The sequence below is a fragment of the Notamacropus eugenii genome, chromosome 2, assembly GCF_028372415.1.
Source record: "Notamacropus eugenii isolate mMacEug1 chromosome 2, mMacEug1.pri_v2, whole genome shotgun sequence".
Classification (NCBI taxonomy): Eukaryota; Metazoa; Chordata; class Mammalia; order Diprotodontia; family Macropodidae; genus Notamacropus; species Notamacropus eugenii.
In genome coordinates this window covers 405,438,321-405,465,248 of record NC_092873.1, presented here as the reverse complement: position 1 = coordinate 405,465,248, position 26,928 = coordinate 405,438,321, and the positions used below count along the sequence as shown (strand labels likewise).

The following is a 26,928-nucleotide window of genomic DNA, read 5'->3' as shown; positions in this document are numbered from 1 at the left end:
TGTTTTAGTATTTATTTTAATATTTCATTTAAATGTTTTAAAATTCAATACTACTATTTATCCTTTAGACATGATTTTGCTACTATTGTTTTTAATCAGAAAGTCAACTGAGAATACCAAGTATTACTCAGCCTGCTTGGTGAATTATTATTGGAGTTCAGATCCATTCCTTTCAAAAGCTTTCTTCTTATCAGAAGAGCTTTGGTAGAGAATTAAGTGGTCTTGGATTAAGCACTGGTGTGGCTAAAATCTGGGCTGATTCTGTAATAAAAAAAAGGAATTAAACTTAATTTTATGAATTGTGGGTATAATTAATATGCAAGTGTTAAATATTACATAAAATGAATACATTTTAAATACTAACATTATATTGTTTCAAGAAAACTACATAAAGACAAAGGATCTTTTTGGCTAGTGTGAAGGCCTGTTAATAAATGTTTGGAGTCAGTTCTTTTGACAACCAAATTTGTACTAAAAGGAATATCTAGATTTTTAACATCTGCATTGGTAGATAAGTTTAGGAGACTGAGCAAGGTGATGTAGAGGTGACAGACAAAGCCTCCAATTTCATTGGGATAGGGAATTTCAGGGAAAAAACTCTTTCTAAAAATGCACTGTAATCTTAGGGCCTCAGGCCCTAAAAGATTAACTTGTCAGGGTCTTGCAACCAGTTTGTCAGAGGTATTTGCATCCTGGTCTTCTTGACTCTAAATTCAGTTAGCTCTTTTCCCACTAGACCCTGGTGTCTCTCTGATTCTATTTGACCTTTATATTACCAGGTCAGTAACACATTTGAGCCCCCAAAGCAAATTGTTTACAGGTAGCTTCCTTGGGCAGCTAGGCAGTACAGTGGCCTGAAGTCAGGAAGCCTGAGTTCAAATACAGCCTCAAACATGTATTTGTTATGTGACCCTGGCAAATCACTCAAATGCTGTTTGTCTCTGGTTCCTTATCAGTAAAATGGAGAGAACAGCCTCTACATCTCAGGTTTGTTGTGAGGATCAAGGAAGATAATATGTGTAAAAAGTGCTTAGCAAAAGAATTGGAAATCAAGAGGATGCCATCAGTTGGGGAATGGCTGAATAAGCTGTGGTATATGATTGTGATGGAATCTTATTGTGCTATGAGAAATCACAAAGCAGGGTGATTTCAGAAAAACCCTCGAAGACTTACACGAACTGATGCAAAGTGAAGTGAGCACAACCAGGAAAACACTGTACACAGCAGCAGCATGATGAAGATCTGTGAATGACTTAGCTATTCTCAGTAACATAATGATCCAAGATGGTTCCAGAGGACTCATGAAATATCTACCTCCAGAGAAAGAACCTATGCTGTCTGAATACAGACTGAAGCAGACTATTTTTCCCATTTTTTCTTTGTCTTTGAGTCTTCTTGTACAAAATGAATAACATGAAAATGTTTTACATGATTGCACATGTATAACCTATATTGAATTGCTTATTGTCTCAGGCAAGGGGGAGCCGAGGGGAGGGGGGAAAGGATAGAATTTTAATTCAAAACTTAAAAAAAAAACCTCAGATGTTAAAAATTGTTTTAACACATAATTGGGGAAAAATAAAATGATATTAAAAAAAGAAAGTTAATCTCCAGGCCATTCCATTTTTTCTTTAAGCTTATATTTCATCATTTTGTTTTCATTTGATCTGTGTTTTACTACACCCTAAGGTGCTACTATAAAGAATGTGTCATGGACCCATTGAACAGTCAGGTGAAGCCTATGGACTCTCTGCCAGAATCATGTTGTTAAATGCAGAAAATAAAATACATAGGATTATAAAGGAAATGAATTATTTTAAGAAAAAGTTATCAAAATATTTTTTAAACATTCATGATGCAAAGTGAAGTGACAATGCTATAAAAACAAAGAACATTATGCTTTTTGTACAGGCTAGCAGGTGGCACAGTGGATAGAGTACAGGATCTGGAGTCAGAAAAAACTTCAAATCTGGCCTCAGCCACTTAGAAACTGTGTGACCCTGGGCAAATCACTTAGCCTCAGTTATGAGTATTATAATAGCACCTACTTCACAGCACTGTTGTGAGGATCAAAAGAGGTTACAATATTTTTAGAGTGCTTACCATGCTACATAAATGCTTATTCTCTCCCCTTTGCCACATCTTTTCAATTTGACTCCCCTGTATCTGTCTGTTTCTTTTCTACTGGCTTTGCCCTCTCATCATCTCTTTTCTTCTCCTTCTGATGGAAGTCTTTTCCTTTAGGACTTCCAGTTAGTCTCTTGCCTGACTAATGCAAAAAGTGCAGGTGTCTCAGGTCAAACATGAGTCCTTAAGGGGCAGTGCTAAGTCTAGGCTTAAGACTTTTGTCTTTATACAAGTATTTTACACAAGTAAACATCTCCTGTCATTTGACACTTTCCCATATATTGCTTGTTGAGTTGGTGCAATGGTTAGAGAGCTGCAGTCTTCCTGAGTCCAAATGTGGCCTCAGGCACTTACTAGCTGGGTGACCCTAAGCAAACCACTTAACCGTGTTTGGCTCAGTTTCCTCATCTGTAAAATAAGCTGGAAAAGAAAATAACAAACCATTCCAGTATCTTTGCAAAGAAGACTCCAAATGGGGTCATGAAGAGTCAGACATGAATGAAACAATTGAACAATAACAACATATAATGTTGCTTGTGGTTTCAGCTATTGGCTTATTACGTATGTTTCCTTTCACCATTTAGAGCTATAGAGTGAATAGAGAGTCAAGGCAGGAACTAGGAAAATTTAGGGTCAAAGTCTATCCCTGGTATTTATTAGCTGAGGCAGGTACGTGGCCAGTGGAAATCATGCGGGACATGGAGTCCAGAAGACTTGCCCCAGATTTTTGCTAGTTTTATGACTCTGGGAGGGTTACAACCTCTCTCAACCTGTTTCTTTATCTATAAAAGGGAACAATTATTGTACTTACCTCATAGGGCTACTGTGAAGATCAAATGAGACAGCTATGTAACATGCCTTGCAGATATTAAAGCACTCAAAATGTTAGCTAATATCATTATTATAATGCTGGCAAGTCACTTCATCTCTGGTTGTAATCTGAATTTTTGAACACAATTCCCACATCAAGAATTCCCTACATGGATGAAACGGCAGATTCCTTGTGCATTCAGATTTGCCAAGTGTTCCAAGGGACGTTATTTCATCTTATCTTTCCAATAACCCTCTTAGGTAAGTACTACTGATATTTCTGTCTACATTCTATAGATGAGGCTGTGGGTCAGAAAACGTAAGTGACTTTCTCATGGTGACATGGCTAATGAGTGTCACAGGTTTGATTTGAATCCCTGTGTAAAGTGAGTCTTTCCCTCCTTCTCAGCTTGGATGAAATGCATCAGTCTGACCCCACAGTCTGCAAGAACAACTATAGTTGCCATAGGTTATTAAATGGAGGAATATTGGTAAATGCCTTTTGGGAAAATTATTCTAATTTAAAATTTTTACTGTCCAAAATATATATTCAACTATTAAATGGCATGTTCTTCTGAAATCCTTTTTCCTTATCAGAGGCTGTAATTAGTTTAGTTGGATAAATGGTAATGAGGCTCTTAGCAGAGTAATCAGACATAAGGAACTTTCCATTCATATGAGCCTGGGGAGAGAGAGAGAGAGACAGAGAGAGAGAGAGAGAGAGAGAGAGAGAGAGAGAGAGAGAGAGAGAGAGAAGGAGGGAAGGAGAAGGGGAGAGGGGGAGAGAAGTTAGAAGTTCAGGAGTTCCTATGTAGCCACTGGCAATTTTGAAACAATCTCTTGTACTCTGAATACTTCACACATTGCAAGGTGCTAATCTGTGATCTATTCTTTAAGGTAAGAAAGGACCAGTTTGCCCAGCAGGAGATTAGGATATATTTCAGAAGAATTCTGAGCACTTGGTTTAACTTACCGAATTTGTAAAATGGCAAAGAGAAGGCTCTTTGGTAAGTGGTTTCATTGTACCACCCCTTGAATGGTTGTGGGTCCTTCCTTCGATGAGAGATGTAGTTGGCAAGGGTTATTTGGTCAAATTGAGCTTGATGAGGACTTTTTGGCTGGTAATAAGGTCTCCAGTCTTCAGGATGCCTTAAAGAAAGTAAGAAGAGTTGTACGCCGTCTCGGGGAGGGAGTGGGGAAGGAGCGGGGAATGAGGAGAAGAGAGTGGAAAAAAATCTAAGAAATATGGAAGTGATTGTTGAACACTGAAAAAAAATAAAATAATTTTTTTAAAAAAAGAAAGAAGAGCTTGTGATGACACATCATGAGTAAGCCATTCCATTTGTCTAAGATTGATTCTGACAAGCTTTTTTTCTGCTCAAAAGCAGTTGTTGGGTCTATCACTTTTAATAAGGTGTCAGGTCTGTGAAGATTCGATGTTTTTAGTGGTTCAATTCAATTAAGTTCCATTTCATTCAACAAGCTCTATGTACTGCTATGTACATGGATCAATGCTAGGCATGACCAGTTCTGTCATGCATACATACATTTATTTATGCACACATACAAAATGAGTATGTGGTGGTGGTGGTTGCGGTGGTGGTGGTAGTAGTAGTAATAGTAATAGTTGTAGTAGTAGTAGTAGTGAGGGGACAGGGGTGAGATCAGTAAAAGCTATGGAGCTTAGGAAATATCTTTGAGTGAGTTGGTGCTTTAAAGTAAAAAAAAAAAAGTAATGAGTTTCAATTTGAACATGCTGAGTTTGAGATGCCAATGCAGGTAGCTAAGGGCTAGAGATATAGATTTGGGTGTCATTTGCAGAAACTGTAATTGAGCTCATAGAAGATACTAAGGTCAACAAGAAAAGATAAAGAAAGAAGAGAGTCCTGGACAGTGTTAAAGGCTACAGTCATGAAATAGGAAATGAGATATGTATAACGTCCATGAAAAGGAGACTAACAGTCAGATGGAGAACCAGCAGAGAGTAATATCAGGAAAAAGCAGAGACAAGAGAATACCTAGGAGGAGAGGAAGGTCAATAGTGTCAAATGCTTCAGAGAGGACCTTGGATTACAGTTAACCTTTACTCGATACCAAAGACCATTACGACTAGGAGGGTCTTAGAATAATGTAGCAATGAACCCCCATTGACAGATGAAGACACTCAGACTCAGAGAAGGAAAATGATTTGCCCAAGATAAAATTAGGCAATTCTAAACTTGCACTAAACTAATTCTTGCATTTCTTTCATGAAACTCTGAAATTATAGATCAGGAACTTGTCTCACCCAGGAGGTCTCTGAAGTTCCTTAGCATAAAGGACTTTTGCCAATTGCCCAGTATAATATCCATTGATATACTTTCCTTGATGAAGAATACGCAATCTAGGGGAGAAAGCATAGAATTAGCAGAGAAACAATATATGGTCATCATTTTGAGGAAAGTCATGTAAGTGGTTTAAGAAATGAATCCCATTTTTAGCACAAAGAGGTTTTGGGAAGGAATAAGAAGAGTAACTGGCAGTTATGTAGGGTGGACCAAAAGTCCTAATGAGGTTTAATCTTTAATAGCTTTAAAGCTAAGATCTCAGAGCTGTAGTGAGGAATCAAAACCTAAACCTGCATGGAGACTTTTGGGACACCCTGTACATCATTTTACATACATCATCTCATTTGATCCTCACTACAACAGTAAGGTAAGTGCTAGCAGTGTTATTATCCTCATTTTACAGATGGGAAAACTGAGGCTGATAGTGGATAAGAGGGTTACACAGCAAAAAAAAATGTGATAGGCAAGATCTGAACTAGAGTATTCTTGAATCTAAGGTTAGTATTCTATCTAAATGCTACAATGTCAGGGTAACGGATCAAGATGAAGAGCTAGCTGGTAAAATGAAAGATTAGGAATTAGGAATAGATTACTTATTCATGATAAAGATGCAGTTTCAAAAGCTTTTCTTCAAATATTTCTTGAACTGGTGTTTTGTTTAAAATGAAATTTGCAAAGAAGTCATTGTAACTATTGAATACATGTGAGTTGAAATGGTGTGAAAGCTGACTAGTTTCAAATGTAAATTGGTCAGTCAACCATAAAAATGTATTTTTAAAACACTTTCTGTGCCTTCATGGAGTTTACAACTTCATTTGAGAAGCATGAATAACAAAGACTAGACTGCAAACTCCTTACTAGACTGCAGATTCCTATTAGATGAGAAGCTCCATGAAGGCAAGGACCAACTTCTCATAATCAAGTGTCTGATAAACCTGAGAACTTAAATTATTGAAAGAAGATACTTCCTATTTGACAAGAACTCCTGGGTAACTGAAAAACATATTTTTTATAGAAATGAAAGAAAACTTGAATAATTACAGAAATATTAATTGCTGCTAATAAAAATGCCATTATTACCTAAATTAATTTACAGATTCAGTGTCATACTAACCAAACTACCAATGGATTACTCTATAGCAAAGGACTGTGTAAAAATTGTACCTTTTTCTGATCTCCCTGACCACTTCCCTCTTCCTCACCCCTCTAGTTGGTATAGTGAGCTACAAGTCATTAATATAAAGTAATAATAGTAGAAAGTAAGATTTCAAAGGGGAACCTAGAAGTCATTACCAGCCTGTCCCATAAATTAAGGGAGCATTACAGTTTCCTGCAAACTGTCTCATAGATTAGGGGGAGCATGGGAGTCACTGGAAATTCTCATATATTAACTAAAGCTTTATCCTGAAACTATGTGCAAACTCAGGGGAAGCCAGTTAGACTTTACCGTAATGGACCCTCAATCCTGCCAACTGCCCATGGTTTATAAGCTTCAGATAAGCCCTAGTAAGACCAGCAGAACACCAGCAAATATTATGCTAATGAATTAACCCTAAGGTATTGCAGGTAACTTTGAGATGATGTGCATATATTAGTGAAACTTAAGGTGACATGTCCCTTCACCACCAAAATCCAAAAAAAATGACATCCCAAATTCCTCCTTTGAGCACTCTTCCATTAGCTACAGGTCCATACCTCCTGAGGGCGCCCAGTTCTGATCCATGGTTATGTAACTATCTGTGCCCTTCCTCATTTCCATTCTCTTCCTCATGCTGCCTGACTTCCTTTACCTTCCCACCCCCTGTTCCCATGCTGTCCACTTCTGCACCCCTGTGCTGCTTGTCTCTGTATTCTCTGTATTTTATTAAGGGGCGATTGAAGCATTACTCCCCAGCTACTGCCATTATGGTTTTTCCTGGAGAGTATACAAAGAATTGAGGATGCCTACCCCTTGCTTGACCCAGAAGGATCTCCTTGTAGTCTCATCCCTTAGTCAAATTATTAATTCCATAAATTAATTGGCTATTTCAGAACCAAATTGTAACAAGATTCTTCTGGAGAAATAAAAGGTCAAGAATCTCATGGAAAATAATGGGGGAAAAGGAGGGTAAGTAGTGGATCTAGCAGTATGAAATCTCAAACAGTATTAAGCAACAATCATGAAAGCTATTTGGTACTGGTTAAAAAATAGAAAAGGTGAGTAGCAGAACAGACAGCTACACAAGATTCATAAGCAGCCAAACAACGTAGTGTTTGATAAATTCAAAGACACCAACTATGGGGTAAGGACTCATCATTTGATAAAAACTGCTGGAAAAATTGGACAACAATCTAGCAAAAATCAAATTAAAAAAAACATGTCACACCATATACCACAATAAGCTCCAAATTGACACATGATTTAAATACAAAAAGCCACATCACTAACAAATTCAAGGAGCAGGGAGGAGATACCTTTCACAACTGTGGAAAGGAAAGAGTTCTTGACCAAGCAGGACAGAGATGATCACAGAAGAAAATGAACAATTTTAAGTACAAAAAATTAAAGCAATTTAGCAAAACAGTATGGAAAAAATACAAGTCATTAATAAGAGAAATGAAAATGAAAGCAACTCTGAGGTTCCGTGTTACACCTATCAGATTGACATATATTTTCAAGGATGAAAAATGGAAAAGGTTCACAAAGATCACAATGACAAACTGTTTTCTCTTTTAAGGCTAGAAGAATCACCCTAATATGCTTAATAGAAGAGGTTGAGCAAAGCTAGATTAGATCAAGTAAATGTAGAGAAGATCCATGCTAGAGGCAATAAAATTGTGAAGGGATTAAGAGATCAAAATACAAGACTTTGAAGGAAAGGAAGATGCCAAAAAAGGTGACCAAAAGAATATTAGTAACTACATGTGAATTTCGGGCTTAAGTTTTTTGCTATTGTGCTAAGAAAAAATCAGCCCCAGAATCTATCGTGACCTTCCTGATGTTGTTTGCTGGCAGCCCGCAGGTCGTTTCTCCTACTGAAGTTTGAAAAAAAAAAATCAAACTTGAGACATAAATAACAGCTCAGGTTTTCCCAGCTAGTTCCATGACCTTCCTGATACAGGTATCCCTATCTTCCCCTTCTGTTGTTTGTTTCCTGATGTGTAAATCTCTCCCTTTCCCTTCTACTCTTTGTAAAATTCCATGGTATCCATTCTGTTTAATGTTCTCACATTCTATGGAAGCTTGCTAAAACTGACAGGCTAGGGTGACTGAGTGCTTGCTAAGTTTTCAGTGCAACCTATACTCTGAGCATTATAAAGCTGCAGTCCTTTCTTTCTCTCCTATCTCTGCAGTATTGATTGTTGATTGGCAGTAGTACTTGTCAGCAGGCTCTTGGGACAATTTTGTCACACTCCAAACCTATATACCCACTCTTCCATTTTCTTTATGAGAATCACATCATAAGAATATCCTTAATCAGGCAATTAGTAGGGAAAATGCAGGCTCTCACATGCAAAGTCAGCTTCTGGAGTAGCCTATGGCCATGCCCAGTAAATATTTCTTAAAGACCTGGATCATGTCCTTCTCAATCTCATGCTTGACAACAGACTCCATGGACTGATGCTTTACCACTTCCTGAAGGCAGTCCCAGTCCCCATCACCAAGGCTTAGCACCTTTTGTAGTCAGCTAGGCTGACTACAAAGGGACAGGCTGACAATCATCTGGGTATGAGAATTCATCCCTCTCTTGGCACCAATGACTCCATCCAACACCAAGACATTGCCATACATCTTACTGTGAAAGAATATAGTCTTTTTGGCAAGCATATATTTTGCATTCAAACAATATGGCCAGTCTATTGGAGTTGTGCTCTCTGAAGCATAGTTTGAATACTTGGCAGTTCAGCTTGAGCAAGGACTTCAGTGTCTGGTACCTTATCCTGCCAGGTGATCCTCAGTATCTTCCTAAGACAGTTCATCACATGGTGGCCAGAAGAAACGATACAAGGACACTCTCAAGGTCTCTCTCAAGAACTTTGAATTTGACTGTGCAGCATGGGAGACACTGGGACAGGACTGCTCAGCATGGTGTGCCCACATAAGAAAAGGTGCTGTGCTCTTTGAGCAAAGCAGAACTGAGACAGCACAAAGTAAACACAGGATGTGCAAATTTGGGATATCCCCCCCAAATATTCATACAGACTATCTGTGCCCAACCTGTGGTAGAGCATTCTGAGCTGGTATTGGTCTGATCAGCCACAGTCGGACACACTGAAATTTCACTTTACAATGGTGATGTCATTTTGGTCCTCTTCGAAGATGAAGAACAAACACCACCACCAACCGCTGTAGAAGACCAGGATCTCCTGGTAGCTGGAGTGCTGGTGGTGGAATAGCTATTCCACCTGCAGGGACATGGTCTGGCTGGGCCACAGGCTACACATGTCTGCCAGAACCAACCTTTGTAGATGGCAAGGTAGCTTGGGCTCCATGGTGAGACAGGGGATGCACAGGCCTCAGTGACTGCAACACACTGGGACCAGTAGCACCTGTCAGTCTGTCCTCCCACCAACCTTATCCTCCTAAATGCCCTGTTAATGCACTTAATGACAGAACAAGGAACAACATCACCCAAGTACAGCACTACCTGGGCACTGCTCTGATTATGAGTCAAGAATCTATGGAGAAAAATGCTCCATAGAAATATGGAGTACCTTTCATGGGACGCTATGATGTCATTAATTGAATGTTTATAAATGTGACCCATCTCAATTCCAACCCTTCCCACCACCTATGCAAGTCTAATCAAATGATCTCAACTCTTAAAATACTGAGAAGATTGAACCTCTCTGGAATGTACTTCCTCAATTCCCATCCTCCATACTGCTCCAAACACAGGACCTTCCACATAGTAAGAGCTTAATAAATACTTGTTGATAGATTGATGTATCTGGGATAAGTGCTACAAATGGACAAGTTGGGCCCAACATGAAATGAAGAAGCAAAGTGGGCGGTATTGCCCTTGAGAAATTGCGCAGTGCTTTAAATGCTCTGAAGCCACCCCAACAGAGAATTTACAAGTCATATAAAGAAGAGAGAAGGTAATAGGGGATGAATATGGAAAACCCTCTAATAGTATCAGAAGTGCTAAAGCTCAGCGTGAGCTGAATCTGGGGAAAAAAGCTAAAAGAAATACGAAGTTCTGTAGCTGTATGGGAGAAAGAAACCTAGGAGAAAGGATAGGACCACGACTCAGGGTGATATGATTAATGGAAAAAGGGAGAAGACAAAGCTTCTCAATTTTTGCTTTGCTTTTCTTTCTTCTTCCAAAGAGAATAATGATTGGCCTGGAGAGAACAAAGCAAAAAAGGTCAATAGTGATTGGATCTTCTAAGATTGTGCATGTAATTAGAGAAGACTTAATGAGTTGAAGTTACCTGACCCAAAGACTTCATGAGGATATGGCCTATCCTGTCCCCCATGGGACAAAGGCATGGAGTCAGGAGCTGGAATGTTCTTAAATTATGTTTTTTTAGAAGCAATCAATTCTGCTAGGTAGTATGTTCCTGTAAAATGTAATTTGATTTTTGAAAAAGAAGTACAACCTACACATTTTTCTGTAGTGACTTATCTGTTCCATTAGTTGAAAAGTGGTTGTACTAAATTCAAAGAGAAAAGCTAGGTTTGGAGAGGAGCAAGTAGAACAGTTTAGCTGAACACAGAGCGTAGAAAGTAAATAACATGCCATAAGCCTGGAAAGTTAGACTGGAACCAGATCGTGAAGAGCTTTGAACGTCATGCTAAAAAATTTGAGTTTGAGTCTAGTAGCAACAGAGAGTTACTGAAGCCTACATAGTCACTGCGAGACTTAGGGTGGGGGCTGAAGCATCTAGAAGAGTCCAAACTGAAGGTCCCAATACAGCAACTGTGGCCTGTCTAAGCTAACTATAAAGTGAAAGCTTACTGTATGACATGGAAAATATCTAGAGTGTTACAGGGGCTTCTATAATACCTATCCCTTTTAAACTCATAGAAGATACCCACTGAATGAAAGTGCTTGGTTTGTTGAGGGTTAATTAATGCTGTGACTCTAGCCTGCCTGGAAAAAAAATGCAAGAGTCTTCCTTAGTCTTCAAAATTTCTCTTTAGAGATTAGAGTAGGAGGATTAAAGACCAATTTATTTTGTGATTAACGAATGACAAGAGGTGACAGGAGAGGGAGCTCCAGATTTCCAGTATGGCTCTCCTGAGGCCAGACGAGTGGCCATTCAAAGTGGAGGGATTTGGGGAATTCAATGAGTAAAACTAACGGCTTGACCATTGATGGAGCTTCCATGAAACTCTGCCAGTCACCCAAGAAGCCCCACTATTGGCATTTCCAATAGCAGCTAATACCAACTTATCAGTTGGGAACCATCTAGATAATTCCTCTAGTGGGCGTCTGCTCATTTCAAATAGGGCATTGGGAAGATGCAATGATACCAATAAATATGTCACCTGGGATGTTGGACAGGCTTGCGATCCTTAAATTCTCGTAGTCTTATGAAAGACATAGTGGATAGAGGCCTGGGTGGGAAAAATTTGATGTACAAGGTGAATATTTGTGCTTGGAATTTTTAAAAAAATTGCCTGTTGAAAGATATTAAGACACAACCTTGACTCTCCCCAGTTACTTCATGGAAGAAAAATGACACATGGGACGACTAGACTCTTCCAGGAGATAAGAACATTCCTCTTTGAGAATACCTAGGGAAGGACATAAATGGTGAGGTTAAGTAATAGTAAAACAAATCCAACGCCAACAAATACTCATCGTGCCTTATGAAGTCTTATTCTCTTTTTAAAAGTCTAGATTTTTGTACAAACTGGAAGTGATTTTTTCACTTGATGCAGTATTCATCCTTTCATTTAATCAACAGTTATTAAACACCTACGATATATAAGGCACTGTCTTAGATGCTGGGAATATAAAAGACAAATCCAAGTACGGTTATCCCTTTCACATCCTGACTATTGCAGGTTGGCATAAAAAAATTCAATGGGAATTTTTTGAGAGTTTTACAGAATCGCAGAGGACATGCAGAGTCTAGCAGATAACAGAGAAAAAGTTTAGACACTCAGAAATGCATAATATATGTATAGTACTGCATAATGTCAACATATTTTATCTTATAATACCATAATGATTCAGACTTCTCTGATACAAAGGGAGGCGAAAACATGTTATGCACATTATCCAGATCATGGCGGGGGGGGGGGGGGGGGGGGGCACACTCCTTCCCTAACCTTTGCTATGTGGAAGGGATAACTGTAGTTTCCACCTTCAAGGAATTTGCATTTAATTGCAATTAAATAGCTAATTTCTTTAGATGTTTATAGACATACTCAGGATAAGGGCTTTATTTCAAAAGAACTATTTTGCATTCCCTTACTAAATGGGTGGGAACAACTTTTTTCCACTGACCATGTAGCTGGAACAGCCTTGGGTCTTCAAAACTGCCAGACTTGGACAGTGTTTCTCTTTCCAGTTTCGTCCAAGGGAGGTAAAGATCCTATTTACCCACAGCATAGGGACCACAAACTGAGCTGAATGAGAGGAAGGAATACCTTTGGGTCCTGTGGCTCTGACAAACACACTTGTGGTTGGGTTCTGTTCCATTTTTCCTATTTAATTCCAGGCATGAGGCATGGAATCTCCCCAGACTCAGGTTCTAGGCTTGGTGATGGTTTAGTCAAGATTCCAGCAGACATTTCAGCAGGAAAGCTCTGAGCATCAAGGTGTGTAGGCTGTGAGGGACCTTTAGCGTTAGTCAGGCAGTTAATAAACGTTTATTAAATGCCTACTATGCTTCAAACACTGTGCTAAGCACCAAGGAAAAGCACTTCTCGCAGAAACAGCTGGAAAGAGAGAAAAATTGCCCCCAGCTAGAAGTGGGAGTTTTCAAGATGCTGCAGCCTGTTCCAGTTATGCAGTCAAAGGAAAGAGGCTGTTCCTATCTACATGGAAGGAGGACACAGATGGTCTTCTTCCAGAGGTAGATTCCTGACATTTCCTATATGGGGATCTTCTTGTTAAGTGATCTATGTATGTGTAAAAAAAAGCCGCATTAAAGCTGTATAAATGATTGTAATTCACATTTGTATGAGCATATTAGGGTTTACAAATCACTTCCCTCACAGTTCTTTGAGGTGAGTAGTATAGACTATTCTCATTTTATGGATGGGGAAACTGAGTCTCAGAGACATTGTCAGTTGTTCATGGTTATCAAGCTAGGGAGGTTAGATCTGAAGCTAGCTCCCTCCTGACTCTGAGCCTGAAATCCTTTCTGATGATACACTCTGAGGCCCTGACCAACAGTTTAACAGATATATGGGTTTTTTTTTATCTTTAAAAAGATTTTTATTTAAAGTTTTGAGTTTCAAATTCTATTTTTCTCTCCCATCACCCCTCTCTGAGAGAGTAAACAGATACAGGTTATACATATGCAATTATGTAAAACACTTCCACATTAGCCATTTTGTACAAGAAAAGTTGAATAAGAGAATAAAATGAATAAAGCAAAAAATGAAAGAAAGTGAAAAATAGCATGCTTCAGTTTGTGTTCAAATTAGTATTAGTTCTTTATCTGGAAGGGGATAGTATGCTTCATCATCAGTCCTTTGAGATTGTCTTGAACCATTGTATTGCTAAGAATAGCTAAGTGATTCACAATTCTTCATCCAACAATATTGCTGCTACTGTATACAACATTCTCCTGGTTCTATTCACTTCTCTATGCATCAGTTCATGTAAGTCTTTCCAGTTTTTTCTGAAACCATCCTGCTTGTCATTTCTCACAGCACAATCATATACTACAGCTTGATTTGCCACTCCCCAGTTGATGGGCATCCCTTTGAATTCCACTTCTTAGCCATCACAGAAAAAGCTGCTATAAATATTTTTGTACAAATAGGTCCTTTTCTTCCCTGATTGATAAATGGTCAAAGGATATGAACAGGCAATTTTCAGAGGAAGAAATTAAAGATATCTATAGTCATATGAAAAAATGCTCTAAATCACTTTTGATTAGAGAGATGCAAATCAAAACAACTCTGAGGTACCACATCACACCTATCAGGTAAACAAACATGACAGAATGGGAAGATGATAAATGTTGGCGAGGATGTGGGAGAGTTGGAACACTAATACACTGTTGGTGGAGCTGTGAGCTGATCCAATCATTCTGGAGAGTAATTTGGATCTATGCCCAAAGGGCTACAAAAATGTGCATACCCTTTGACCCAGCAATAGCGCTTCTAGGACTGTATTCCCAAGATATCATAAAAATGGGAAAGGGTCCCACATGTACAAAAATATTTATAGCAGCACTCTTTGTGGTGGTCAAAAATTGGAAATCAAGGGGATGCCCATCAATTGGGGAATGGCAGAATAAATTATGGTATATGAATGTAATAGAATACTATTGCTCTATAAGAAATGATGAACAGGAAGACTTCAGAGAGGCCTCGAAAGACTTATATGATCTGATGCTGAGCAAAAAGAGCAGAATCAGGAGAACTTCGTGAACAGCAACAACCACAGTGTGAGAGAGTTTTTTCTGGTAGACTTAGAACTTCACTGCAATGCAAGGACTTAAAAAAAATTCCCAATGGTGTTCTAAGGCAAAATGCCTTCTACATCGAGAGAAAGAACTATGGAATTCAACTGCAGAATGTAGCAGACTATTTGTATGTGTGTGTGTGTGTGTGTGTGTATGTGTGTATATGTGTGTGTATTGCGTTTTGGTTTGTTAGAGGGTTTCTCCCACTCATTTTAATTCTTCAACACAGCATGACTATAGTGAAAATGTATTTAATAGGAATGTATCTGTAGAACCTATACAAAATTGTATGCCGTCTTGGGGAGGTAGGGGGGAGGTAGCAGGGGAAGGAGGGAAAAATAATAATCTAAGTTATATGGTAGTGATTGTAGAACACTGAAAATAAATACAATTAATTAAAAAAACCAAAAAAACCCAAATAGGTCTTTTTCTCTTTTTGGGGATGTCTTTGGGGTATAGACCTAGCAGCAGTATTGCTGAATCAAAGGTTATGCACAGTTTTTATAGACCTTTGGGCATAATTCCAAATTACTCTCCAGAATGGTTGGATCAGTTCACAACTCCACCAACAGTGCATTAGTCTCCCAGTTTTCCCATGCTCCCTCCAACATCAAACATTTTCCTTTTTTGTCATATTAGTCACTCTTAGGGGTGTGAGGTGGAACATCAGAGTTGTTTCAATTTGTATTTCTCTGATCAATAGTGGTTTAGAGCATTTTTTATATGACTATATCTATATAGCTTTGATTTTTATAAATTTGACTCAGTTCTCTGCTTATTTGAGAAATAAGTCCTTTATCAGATATATACTTGTTACAAATTTCCCCCAATTTTCTGCTTTCCTTATAATTTTGGCTGCATTGGTTTTGTTTATGAAAAGCATTCTAATTTTATATAATCAAAATTATCTATTTTACATTTTGTAATACTCTTTATATTTTATTTTGTCCTAAATTCTTTCCTTCTCCATGAATCTAACAGATAAACTCTTCCATGCTTTCTTAATTTGATTATGGTATCACCCTTTATGTGTAAATCATGTACATCATTTTGACCTTATCTTGGTATAAAGTGTAAAATTCAACAGACATATATTAAGTGTGCAAGCTAATATATTAGGTTCTATTAATATATTATAACCAAATACCGAAAAAATACAAATTCCAAGACCAATCCTTTAAGCAGGGTTCTTATGGAAATTACTGTCCCTTATAAATATTTTTCTCTAAGGCAGAGGTTCTTACCCTAAGGTCTGTGACCTTATTTATATATACATATATATCATATGTGATATATATGTATTACATTTATAGATTATATATATAAAATTACTTTAATAGTTATATAAGATATATGTATATATAAATCACACATGACATATGAATAGAATTGGTTTCCTTTCAAAGTCTATGCATTTGATTTTATGCATTTAAAAACATTATTCTGAAAATGGGTTTATCAGCTTCACCAGATTGCTAGTGGAGCCCATGACAAAAAAAGATTAAGAACTGCTTCACTAAAATCATGTTTTCGCAGAAGCAATGAACTCTGCTAGGCGAGGGTCTGCCTGTACAAAGTGATTCAAATTAGGAAAAATGTATAATCTGTACATATCTACTCTGTAGCACATTTATTATGTTAAGTGATGTACTAAATTCAAAAGAAAAAGCTAATTTTCCTCCTATGAACTAAAACAGGTTCAGCATTAGTAAGCCAGTGATAAATTCTTTGACCGCCCATTGAACAAAGAAAAGACAGCATGGTCCTCTGTCCTGTTCAGTCCCCTTAAGCTCTGCAGTCAAGGGGCAGAGCGCCAGAAAAGAGGGTCAAGGATGCTAAGAATCTCACCATTTTTGATAATCTATAACAGGTGTGGAGAACCTTGTGTTCTAAACATGAGCTCCTTGTCCAATGACCAATGAGTGGTCATACTGTTGGAGCAAGTGAACAGTATCAACCTTGACATTCAAGCTATAATAAAGCCAGAACACAAAAGGAAGTTTCCGGTAATGGTAAGATGCCTCTCAGCTTCTCTTTGGGGAGGTGAAAAAAAAAGTGAAATAGATTTGATCAAACTGGCCCAATTCTGTTGGACATGCACAGTATTCCAGCTCTTGTCTCTATGCCTTTGCCAGGCTGACATTTACATCCCAACTACCCTCGCTCTCCACTCTTTGTCCTAGAATCCCCACCTCCCTTCAAACTCAGCTCAAGCCATGCTTCCTACAGAGGCCACACTTCCCAGGTTACTAGTTTCCCTTGATTCTCTGCAAATTATTTTTTTGTTTACTGGGTACGTAGTTTGTTTATATACACAAATGCGCATATATATAGAGTCCTCCAATAAAGTATAAGTTTTTTGTTTTGTTTTTGTTCATACAGTAGGCGCTTAATAAATGCTTGTTGATTATCCTGTGCACAAATGCACAAGAAGCATCTTTCATGGGACATCTCATATTGCATGGCTCAAGATAAATATTTGCAACAAGCCTAGGCATCGATATACTTCTCACTTACACATTGAAAGCTTGTCTGTGATTCCCTCTTACATTTATGCCTTATGATTGCATTCAAGGCTTTGTGTGATCACATTAATTGAAGTGTGTGTGTGACACTAACACTTTGCTGACACTAACATTTATATAGTGTTTAAGTTTTGCATAGCGCATTACAAATATGTGATTGGATATCCTCAACAACCCTGTGAAACAGATTATAATAAATTATTATAATAGATTAACAATGGATTATTAATCCACATTTTACACTGGAGGAAACAGAGGCTGAAGGACTTTTCCAAGGTCACGTATAGTAATAATGATGTCTGAGACAGGATTCAAACTCAGGTCTTTCTTATTCAAGGCCAGCTTTCTGTCCACTGCACCAACTAGCTGCCTCATAGACCTATTTCCCCTATGGTTTGTGGAAACATCTGACCAGGATAAGATCGTGCTCATTCATTGAACCCTTCTCCCTCCTCAATCCTTCCTCCCCGACCAAGTTACTACCTTTCCCTTCTTTGTCTCCTCTCAGAAGCTGCAACTACACCAGGGTTCCTATCTCTCCCCATCTTCCACCATGAGAATCCCTTTACTATACTGTTTCACTATGACAACCCCCTTTGACTGCCTCCTACTCTTTCTGCCTCCCAGTTGAGGTTGCCCAGTGCAACTGAATTTAACCAGGGCTGTCTGTCTTAAGTGCCTCAGTGTTCTTGCCTTGACCTGCTTTCTCTACTTGTTCTTCCCCTCCTCCCAAAGGTTTGCCCTTAATAATGTGGAGTGTCTGCCTTCTTTCCTAGCCCATCTCTCCTATCCAACCACTGAGTGTGTCCTAGGCACCAGAATTCAAATAAATCCATGGTTCTCTTTTCTTGACTTCTCCCTTCCCTTATTGGGTTCAAAACATTGCTTTCCATCAACTAATTCACCATAAGGAAGCCTGTTATCACCATATCTTGAAAAGATGGACTATCTTTTCATGTAGTGTGTTAATATTGATATAAGTCCATTGGGACTAAATAATATGGTGGTCTCCCTGGAGTTTATTACAGTAGGTTTTTATGTATCTCACTGCTTTAAGAGGCCATTTGTTGTATTAGAAATAGTGCTGGATTTGGAGTCAGGAGAGACCTGGATTCAGAGATCGCTGATATTTACTAATTGTATGACCTTGGGCAAGTCATTTAACTTCTATGAATCCTTAAAAATGGAAATAAAAATATTTACTACTTACTTCCCAAGGTTGTTGAGAGGACATCTCATGAGATAATGTATGTTTGTTCTTTGAAAACTTTAGAGTGATAGAAATGTCAATTGTTATCGTTACATGTACACAGTGGAGGGAGAAAAGGGAGTAAGCACTTCTATATCTCTTACTGTGTGCCAGGCATTGTGATAAATATTTTTTATAATTATTACCTCATTTGATCCTCACAACCACCCTGAGAGGTAGGTCCTATTATTATCCCCATTTTACAGTTAAGGAAAATGAGACAGGCAGATTAACATCTTAACAGTGATTTGTCCAGGGTCACACAGCTAGTAAATGTCTGAGACTGGATTTGAACTCAGGTTTCTTCCTGACTTCAGACCCAGCACTCCAGCTTCTGTCTTGTAATAAGGAGAAAGCTTTACAAAATGGATTAGGTTATTGCTTAATTACTTAACTTATTGTGTTTAATTTGATAGTGTAAGCCTGAAAAGCAACATAGCTGTTAAGGATCATAGAACTGGAAGGGACCTCAGGAATTGTCTAGTTCAGGGGTGGGGAACCTGTGGCCTTGAGGCCACATGTGGCCCTCTAGGTCCTCAGGTGCAACCCTTTGACTGAATCCAAACTTCACAGAACAAATCCAAAGGAATTCCCTCAGACTCGCACAGCAATTAAGTGGCAGTCAGTGCCTAGTATTCAACCCAAGTCCTTTGACTCCAAATCCAATGTTCTTTCCACTCTACCATGACTCCTGAAGTTTATTTTTCATTTCCAAGGAAGAAATGGCGGTGAGGGACATTGACAAATGAGCTAGTGCCCCTGGAAATAATATCTTCCTAATATAGCTGGAATTGGCTCCTTTGAGAATGGGATATTTTGCCAGTGTCTAGAAATTCTGAGTCAACACTCTTTGGAATAAAGGAATCATACATTGGTTACCAAGTTTTGTCAGTCATCAGAAGCAGCTCTTGTTTGCTACACTCAAGGAACTGCATCAGTGGTAAAAGTTCACAGCAGTCAAAGGGGTTGGCCTTAAGTCCTTGGGGAACTGCAGATAACGTGACCTTTAAAGAACTAATGGATACCTATAGTGCCTGTTTTTCAGGGAAATGGGCTGAGAGAGACTGTCTGGTCACCCCCTCAGCTAACTCACTTAGCATCATCAGTTTTAGATCTGGGAGAAGACTCAAGGGCTGCTAGGTGGCACCATAGCACTAGTGTGCCTGGGCCCAGAGTTAGGAAAGACTCGTTCCTGAGTTCAAATCTAGCCTCAGAAATTTACTAGCTGTGTGATCCTGGGTGAGTCAGTTAACCTTGTTTGCCTCAGTTTCCTCATCTGTGAAATGAATTGGAGAAAAAAGTGGCAAACCACTCCAGTATCTTTTCTAAGAAAACCCCAAATGAGGTCATGAAGAGTCATATACAACTGAAAAACTGAACAACAAAGGGGACTCGAAGCTCTTTCTCTCTCTCTGTCTTGTTATCCAATTCAATAAACATATATTAAGAGCCTACTATGTGGCAGGCATTGTGCTAAGCACAGATGCAAGACAGTCTCTGTCATCAAGGAACTTAGAATCTTAATTTATTAGAGGCAGCAAATATATGTAAAGCAGCCTCTATACGGGATAAATAGGAAATAATGAATGGAGGGAAGGCATTAGAATTAAGAGGGGTTGGGAAAGCTTCCTGTAGAAGGTGGGATTTTAGTGGGGATTTAAAAGAAATCATATGTGTGTATATATGTGTGTGTATAGGTATACGTATAGATAGTGTGTGTGTATATATACATATATCCACACTATATATACTTAAACATATCTAAATAAGTTATATACACACACATACTCATGTACATGTATATATGCATATATATATCACTTTATCATAAAGCGTTCTAGAAATATTAGCTATTATTATTATTATTACAGTGTTTTAAAGTTTAAAAACACTTTCCTTACAACAACTTCATTATGCCATGTAACAGCAGAGATGACAGGTAACATTTATATAGTACCTCATGGGCCCCCTGTTTATTGTTGAGTCACCTCCGATTCTTAGTAACTCCAAGGATCATACTGTCCATGGAGTTTTCTTGGTAAAGATACTGGAGTGGCTTGCCATTTCCTTCTCCAGTGGTTCCTTTTGTCAGACAATCTGAGGTTAAATGAATTACTTGCGCAGGGTCACATAGCTAAGTGTCTGAGGTTGGATTTGAACTCAGGTCATCATGGCTCCAGGTCCAACACTCTATCCAAGGAGCCACTAGCTGCCCCTTTATGGGTCCACAGGCATAGTCAGATAAGTAACCTGATAGCATATTTTAAAGATCAAGCTCCTCATTTTTCAGGAGAAAATTAAGATGCAGAGATGTTAAATGATGTGGCTAAGGTCACATAGATGGGAGTAGGATTTGAACTCAAGTCCTCTGATACCAAACCTTAAAGATCTCACAACAATCTTATGAGACAGTTAGCAGAAGTGTTGTTTGTTATTGTTGAGTTGTGCCCTATTTTGGGGCTTTCTTGGCAGAGATATTGGAGCAGTTCAACATTTTCTTCTCCAGCTCATTTTACAGATGAGGAAACTGAGGCAAACAGGGTTACGTGACTTGCCCAGGATCACACAACTAGCATGTATGCTTGAGGTCAAATTTGAACTCCAGTCTCCCACACTGCACCACCTAGAGCCCAGAAGTGCTATTATGTCCCATTTAATGTACAGAGAAATCACAGCTGAGAAAAGTTAAATAAAATTTTTAAAAATCACACTGCTGATCTAGAAAGCTGAAGACCTGGTCATTAATTCCCAGTTTTCAGACTTCAAGTCTGTTGGGGATGGAAGCTCAATTTCATGTGGACAGTCTCAGGCTGGTAAAGGTGGGAACTTCTAAATCTTAGAGTTCTCATGAGGCCCCCCAGAAAACAGCAGGGAATCGAGGAGTGAGACCAAGCTATCTCGTATATTTCCGCCTCTTCCCGTGAGAAACATGATGGGAGAGAGCTCTCCCCGCCCTCGAGATTGGCCCGGATCTGGGCACACCTATTGTTATCTAATAGGCACGGTATTCAGGTGCAAACTACGCCGCCGGAGAGCTTAAGTAGGGTCAGGAAAGCCTGAAGGCGCTCTTAGCGCGGAGGGGCCCTGACAGGACAGAAGGCTCCGTTTTTCCTCTCTTCGCTCTCCCCTCCCCCTCTCTCCCCACTTACACTTCTACTTCCAATCTCTTACCGTAAGATCTTTGCCTCCTTGGAAGATTTCTCTCTCCCTCCTAAGGAAGAGCTCCCCCTGCACATGTAACCAGGACCCTGAATAAAGCCTAACCCTTGTTCGACTCCGGAAAGTCTCTTCTCTCATACGTTTATCCAGTTTGGCCAACCGAAGACCTGGGACAGGTAAGGTAAGACTTGGGTAGCCCTCAGGCCTCTAGGCCTGGCACAAGTCCAGTGCCTCCTTTCACTATTCCAGGCTATTTGCCTTATGTTCTATTCCCAAAAAAATGCAATCTGTAAGAGGAAATTGAAAACATTTCCACTTTTATTTCATCTTATTCCCCATTTAAGTTCTCTATTTACACGAAACTGATCTTCCAGTTGTAGACCTCCCCTCCATGATGTTCCATTTGCCATTACCAATGTCTTTGCATGGGATGACCTCCATGTCCGGAATGCACTAGTTTTTCATCTCTACTTCAAATTCCTGATTTCCTTTAAAGTCCAACTCAGCTGTTACCTCTACATGAGACTTCTTACTCATATAGACATCAGTGCTCTCTCTACCTTTTGAAATTGCTTTATATTAGTTTGTATTTACTTCATATTTACTCGTCTGTATCTGGTATATACACAAAAGCAAGTTCCTTGAGGGCAGGAACTATTTTTTATCTTGTTTTTACCAAATTTACATTTATCCATTTATATATAATATACAAATTTATAAAATACAATATACAAATTTACAATATGAAAGATACAAATTTATAAATAATTTTAGTTTACAAACAAATAAGCATTTGTTAAGTCCTACTATGTGCTAAGTATTGTACTAAGTACCTGGCGTTCAGACAAAATCTCCACCTTGCTGTCATGGAACTTAAATTCTAATGGTGGAAAGAACATGTAAATACCTATGTACAAAAAGTCTAAAAGGAGAGAAAGCATTAACATTAGCATAATGCCTGACACCTAGTAGGTAGCTAATAAATGTTTGTGGCTGAACTGAATTGAGATGGTTATATGCTTCTGTTGATGTTTTAGTCAATCTTACAAAATGTAACCACATCCCAAATCTAAATGTGACAAGTGAAACATGAACACATGACACTAGCTGTTGAGTTTATATTTACCATAATTTCCATATTCTTGTCAGCCAGGACTGCATAACTGTTTTCTTCACCATCATCAACAACATCTTTCATCTTATTAAAAAATATAGATTATTATTCATTGGTTGTAACTTTAGTGGTAGACTCTCTTTCAGAATTCTTCCACAACCAAAGCAAACTCTAAGTCCCCTGTATCAGAAGAGATATTGCCCCAAGATTTAATTTCTACTTGATCCGCACTTGAGAATTTTATCAGGCTCCTATATTGGTTAGGAAGTCATACTGCCCGTTATCTGAAATTTAAACTTATTAATGGATCTAGTTTTTTAAAAAAAAAATCACTGTCATGAAACTAGTCAACTAGACTAGTGGTGTCAAGCTCAAATAAAACTCTGCCCTGCCTCCCATCTTAACTCAGGAAATCACAAATAATTAACTATGTTGGATTTTACTCTTACTGGTTTTGTTAAGCATTTCCTAATTGCATTTTAATCTGGTTCAGGCTGTACTTGGTGGTTTTGCTGGCCCAAGCTGGACACTTCTGGCCTAGGGGGTTAGGAACAACAGGTTTCTTTTACATGACTGTTTCAACATGCTGGATTTGGTAGCAAGTATTTAGCAATTTCTTTAGTGTTTATCCTAATTGTGAATACAACTGTGCCATATGACATTACTTGGTATTACATGAATATGGATAGGATGTATAGAATCATAGAAGCTAACAAGTGAGAGAGTAGAGCAGGATAGAACCTTGGGGTACATGCACATTTAGGGAGTATGATATAAAAGATGAATTAGCAAAGGAGACTCAGAAGAAAGGGTCAGACAGGTGGGAAGAAAGCTGTGTCATAAAAACCCCGACAGGAGAGAGTATCCAAGAAGCAGTTAATAGTGTCAAATGTTGTAAAGAATTCAGGAAAGTTGAAGGTCCAGAAAAGGCCTGGGTTCTCTTCCTACTTCCTCTGGTAATTAGGAGATCAATGGTAACTTTGAAAGAAAACAATCAAAGTTAAGTGATGGGCTCAGAAGGCAGATTGCAAAGCACCAAGAAGTTAAAGAAAAGAGAGGAAGCAGAGGCAAGGGGTAAAGATAGTTTTTTTTCAGGAGTTCAGCTGAAAAGGAAAAGAGCTTGATAATCTGATACATATACTTATTTGTTTTATTTTCATATTTTTTCTATTTTTATTTTATTTTCATATTTTATTTCCATTATTTATTTATTTATTCATTTCCTTCCTTCCTTCCTTCCTTCCTTCCTTCCTTCCTTCCTTCCTTCCTTCCTTCCTTCCTTCCTTCCTTCCTTCCTTTCTTTTAACCAAATAAATACAAGGTAATTTGGGAGGCAAATGGGGGCAAGGAGGCACTAGTATCTGTGGGAGTCATAAAAGGCTTCAAGTGGAAGATGACACAAGTTGAATTTATAGGAAATGAAAGGATCTAAAGAAGTGGAGGTGAGAAAATACATTCCAGGTATGGAGGACAGCCAGTACAAAGACATGGAGATGGGAGATGAAGGATCATGAGTGAGAAACAGCAAGAAAACCAGTTTTGCTAAATCATAGAGTACATGAGGAGGAGAAATGTCTGGTCTTATCAGACTGTAAAGGTAGGTTGGGGCCAGGTTGTGAAGGGTTTTAAATGACACTTTGCAATGATCCTGGGAGGGAGGTAGACAGCCAGTCAACAAGGAAAGCCTACATTAAGTACTTACTATGCATCAGACACTGTAACTAAGCTTTGGGGATACAAAGAAAGGCAAAAAACCCCACTGTCCTTTCCCTCAAGAGGGGGAGGAAAAAAGCAAACAACTATGTATGTACAAGTGTATCATATTTCCATACACACATATACAAGTGTAACATGTACAACTAGGTATATACAAGTGTAAATGAAAGGTAACCTCAGAGCGGAAGAGACTAACCAGGGAGGGATGAGAAAAGCTTCCTGAAGAAGGCGGCGTCTGAGCTGAGTCTTGAAGGAATCCAGGGAAGCCAGTGGGTAAAGCAAGGAGGTGATTGTTGCAAGATCCAAGGACAGGACAAGGTTTTAGAATCATAATGCCAGGGCCCTAATCTAATCTATCTATTTTAGATAAACTCAGGACCATTTAGGGAGTGGCGTTTAATTTCTGTGATAAACTGAAACAATTTTTCTCTAAGTCCAGTTTGGTTGTCAGTGGGTGTTCCCAGAGCTGCCCTTAATTTCTGCATTATTTTTCTTGTTTTGCCTCTGAGGATGCTGTATTTTTGTCTGAGGCAAAGGATTAGAGTTTAAAGAGTGACTGGGGGATACATTCCAATTAATAATGATAATAGTTGGCAATTATATAGTATCCACTAAGGTTCTAGGGTTACAGGCAGCAAGGTGGTGCAGTAGATAGAATGCTGAGCCTGGAGTGAGGAAGACTAATTTTCCCGAGTTCAAATCTGACTTCAGACACTTACTAGCTGTGTAACCCTGGGCTACACAGCTAGTAAGTTTGCTTCAGTTTCCTTATTAGTAAAAAACGAGCCGCAGAAGAAAATGGCAAACCACTGCAATACCTTTTGTCAAGAAAACCCCAAATTGGGTCACAAAGAGTCAGACACAACTGGAAATGTGCCAGGTGCTCTACAAATATTATCTCATTTGATCCTCACAATCACCCTGGGAAGTAGGTACTAATATTATACAGTGAAACTGAGACAGAGAGGTTAAGTGACTTGTCTAAGGTCACACAGATAGCAAATGTCTGAGGCTGAATTGGATTCCAGGCCCAATATCTTTTGAACTGCCTCTAACCACCATGGGTAGTCCTGGCTAGAGTAGCTTCCTGGTGACTAGAATAAGGCTTGAGTGTTTTCTTTCCAGAATGTGATTAAATAACTCTGGCTAGCAACTGATTTAATACAGCGGGGTATATTGAGTGGGAAGTATATTGAGCATATTTGACTCCCAGGTCCACAACTTTCCCTACTTCTCTAGAGAAAAAAAACCAAATGAAAGCCCAGTTTGTACCCTTCAGAAAAGGTGCAATGGAGGGGATCCAAGCCCAACTTTTGTCATCTGGTTTTTGGGGTTTTTATGTGCATGTTATATGTGGGTTTGGAGTATTATGAATCACCATGGTAGACTGGTGAACTACCAGACTCATGAACTACCCTCCCATCCCTCAGATACTCATAGATCATAGGTTCAAAGCTATGCCCAGAAAAGACCTTTGAGATCATGGAATCCACCCTCTGAAGCTCAGACACTAATTATTTGCCTACTAAAACGATTTACCATAGGATTCCTTTAAATAGCAGTCTGTCTGCTTTCTATGCCTAGTTTTTTTTTTTTTGTTTTCTTTTTTTGGTTCAGACCCTTGACCCTGTGGGTTTTCTATGTATAGGACAAGGAGCAAACCAACTCAGCAACAACTCTACTATTTGTATTTTTAAAGAGCTGCCTGGGGCAGGTAAAGTGTGTCCAGGGTCACTGTGGATTAGATTTGAACTGAGGTCTTTCATCCACGAAGTCCTAATGCCCCTTCCCTTACACCATTTAAAATAGGATTCAATTTGTACAAATTTGATGAGTTTTTAGAAATAATTACTTTTATGGGAAGTCACTAGAGTTACCTGCTTAGACTGGTATCAAAGTGAGAGGAAAATCTGCCCTTCTTAGATGATGAAAGGAAAAAAACAGCCGCAGTAGAACTGTAGTATCTTAGATCCTGAATTTTAGAAATTCAGCAGTGAAACAAAGCTTTCCTTATGGTGACTAGACTTAACCATTTACATCATAATTGAGGTATTATGAAGCACCTCAGAGAGACAGTGGGGCTCGGAATGTAAGATCTTTGAGGGCAGGGGCTTCTGTGGGTATATCCCCCCCGCCCCCATAGCTCAGTACTTGGTACATAGGGGGGTTTAATAAATGCTTGTTGACTGATTGAAAAGTTACTCTACTCTTCCAGGTCTTGGGACAGCATCCTCTTGGTGTCTTCCTGGTTATTCTGGAGAATCCAATTTCATATGAAACAGAACAGCTTATCCATTACTGAAATCCCATTGTGAAAGA

The 26,928-nt window shown here is 38.8% G+C and overlaps 1 protein-coding gene across 2 annotated transcripts; it reads right to left on the bottom strand.

Annotated features, from left to right (window-relative positions):
- SPMIP3 (sperm microtubule inner protein 3) lies at window positions 1–26,635 on the bottom strand. 2 transcript variants are annotated; one of them, XM_072647626.1, is made up of 6 exons: window positions 26,487–26,635; window positions 11,900–11,991; window positions 11,743–11,811; window positions 5,225–5,320; window positions 3,911–4,086; window positions 1–261 (listed from the first exon to the last, which is right to left on the bottom strand). In XM_072647626.1, the coding sequence occupies exons 3-6, from the start codon at window positions 11,796–11,798 to the stop codon at window positions 191–193; spliced, it is 399 nt and encodes a 132-aa protein (XP_072503727.1). In that variant the 5' UTR covers window positions 11,799–11,811; window positions 11,900–11,991; window positions 26,487–26,635; the 3' UTR covers window positions 1–190. The 2 variants fall into 2 exon arrangements, with proteins under 2 accessions (XP_072503727.1, XP_072503728.1); XM_072647627.1 differs by lacking the exon at window positions 26,487–26,635 and adding an exon at window positions 18,582–18,661.
- Between the last annotated feature and the right edge of the window lie 293 nt (window positions 26,636–26,928).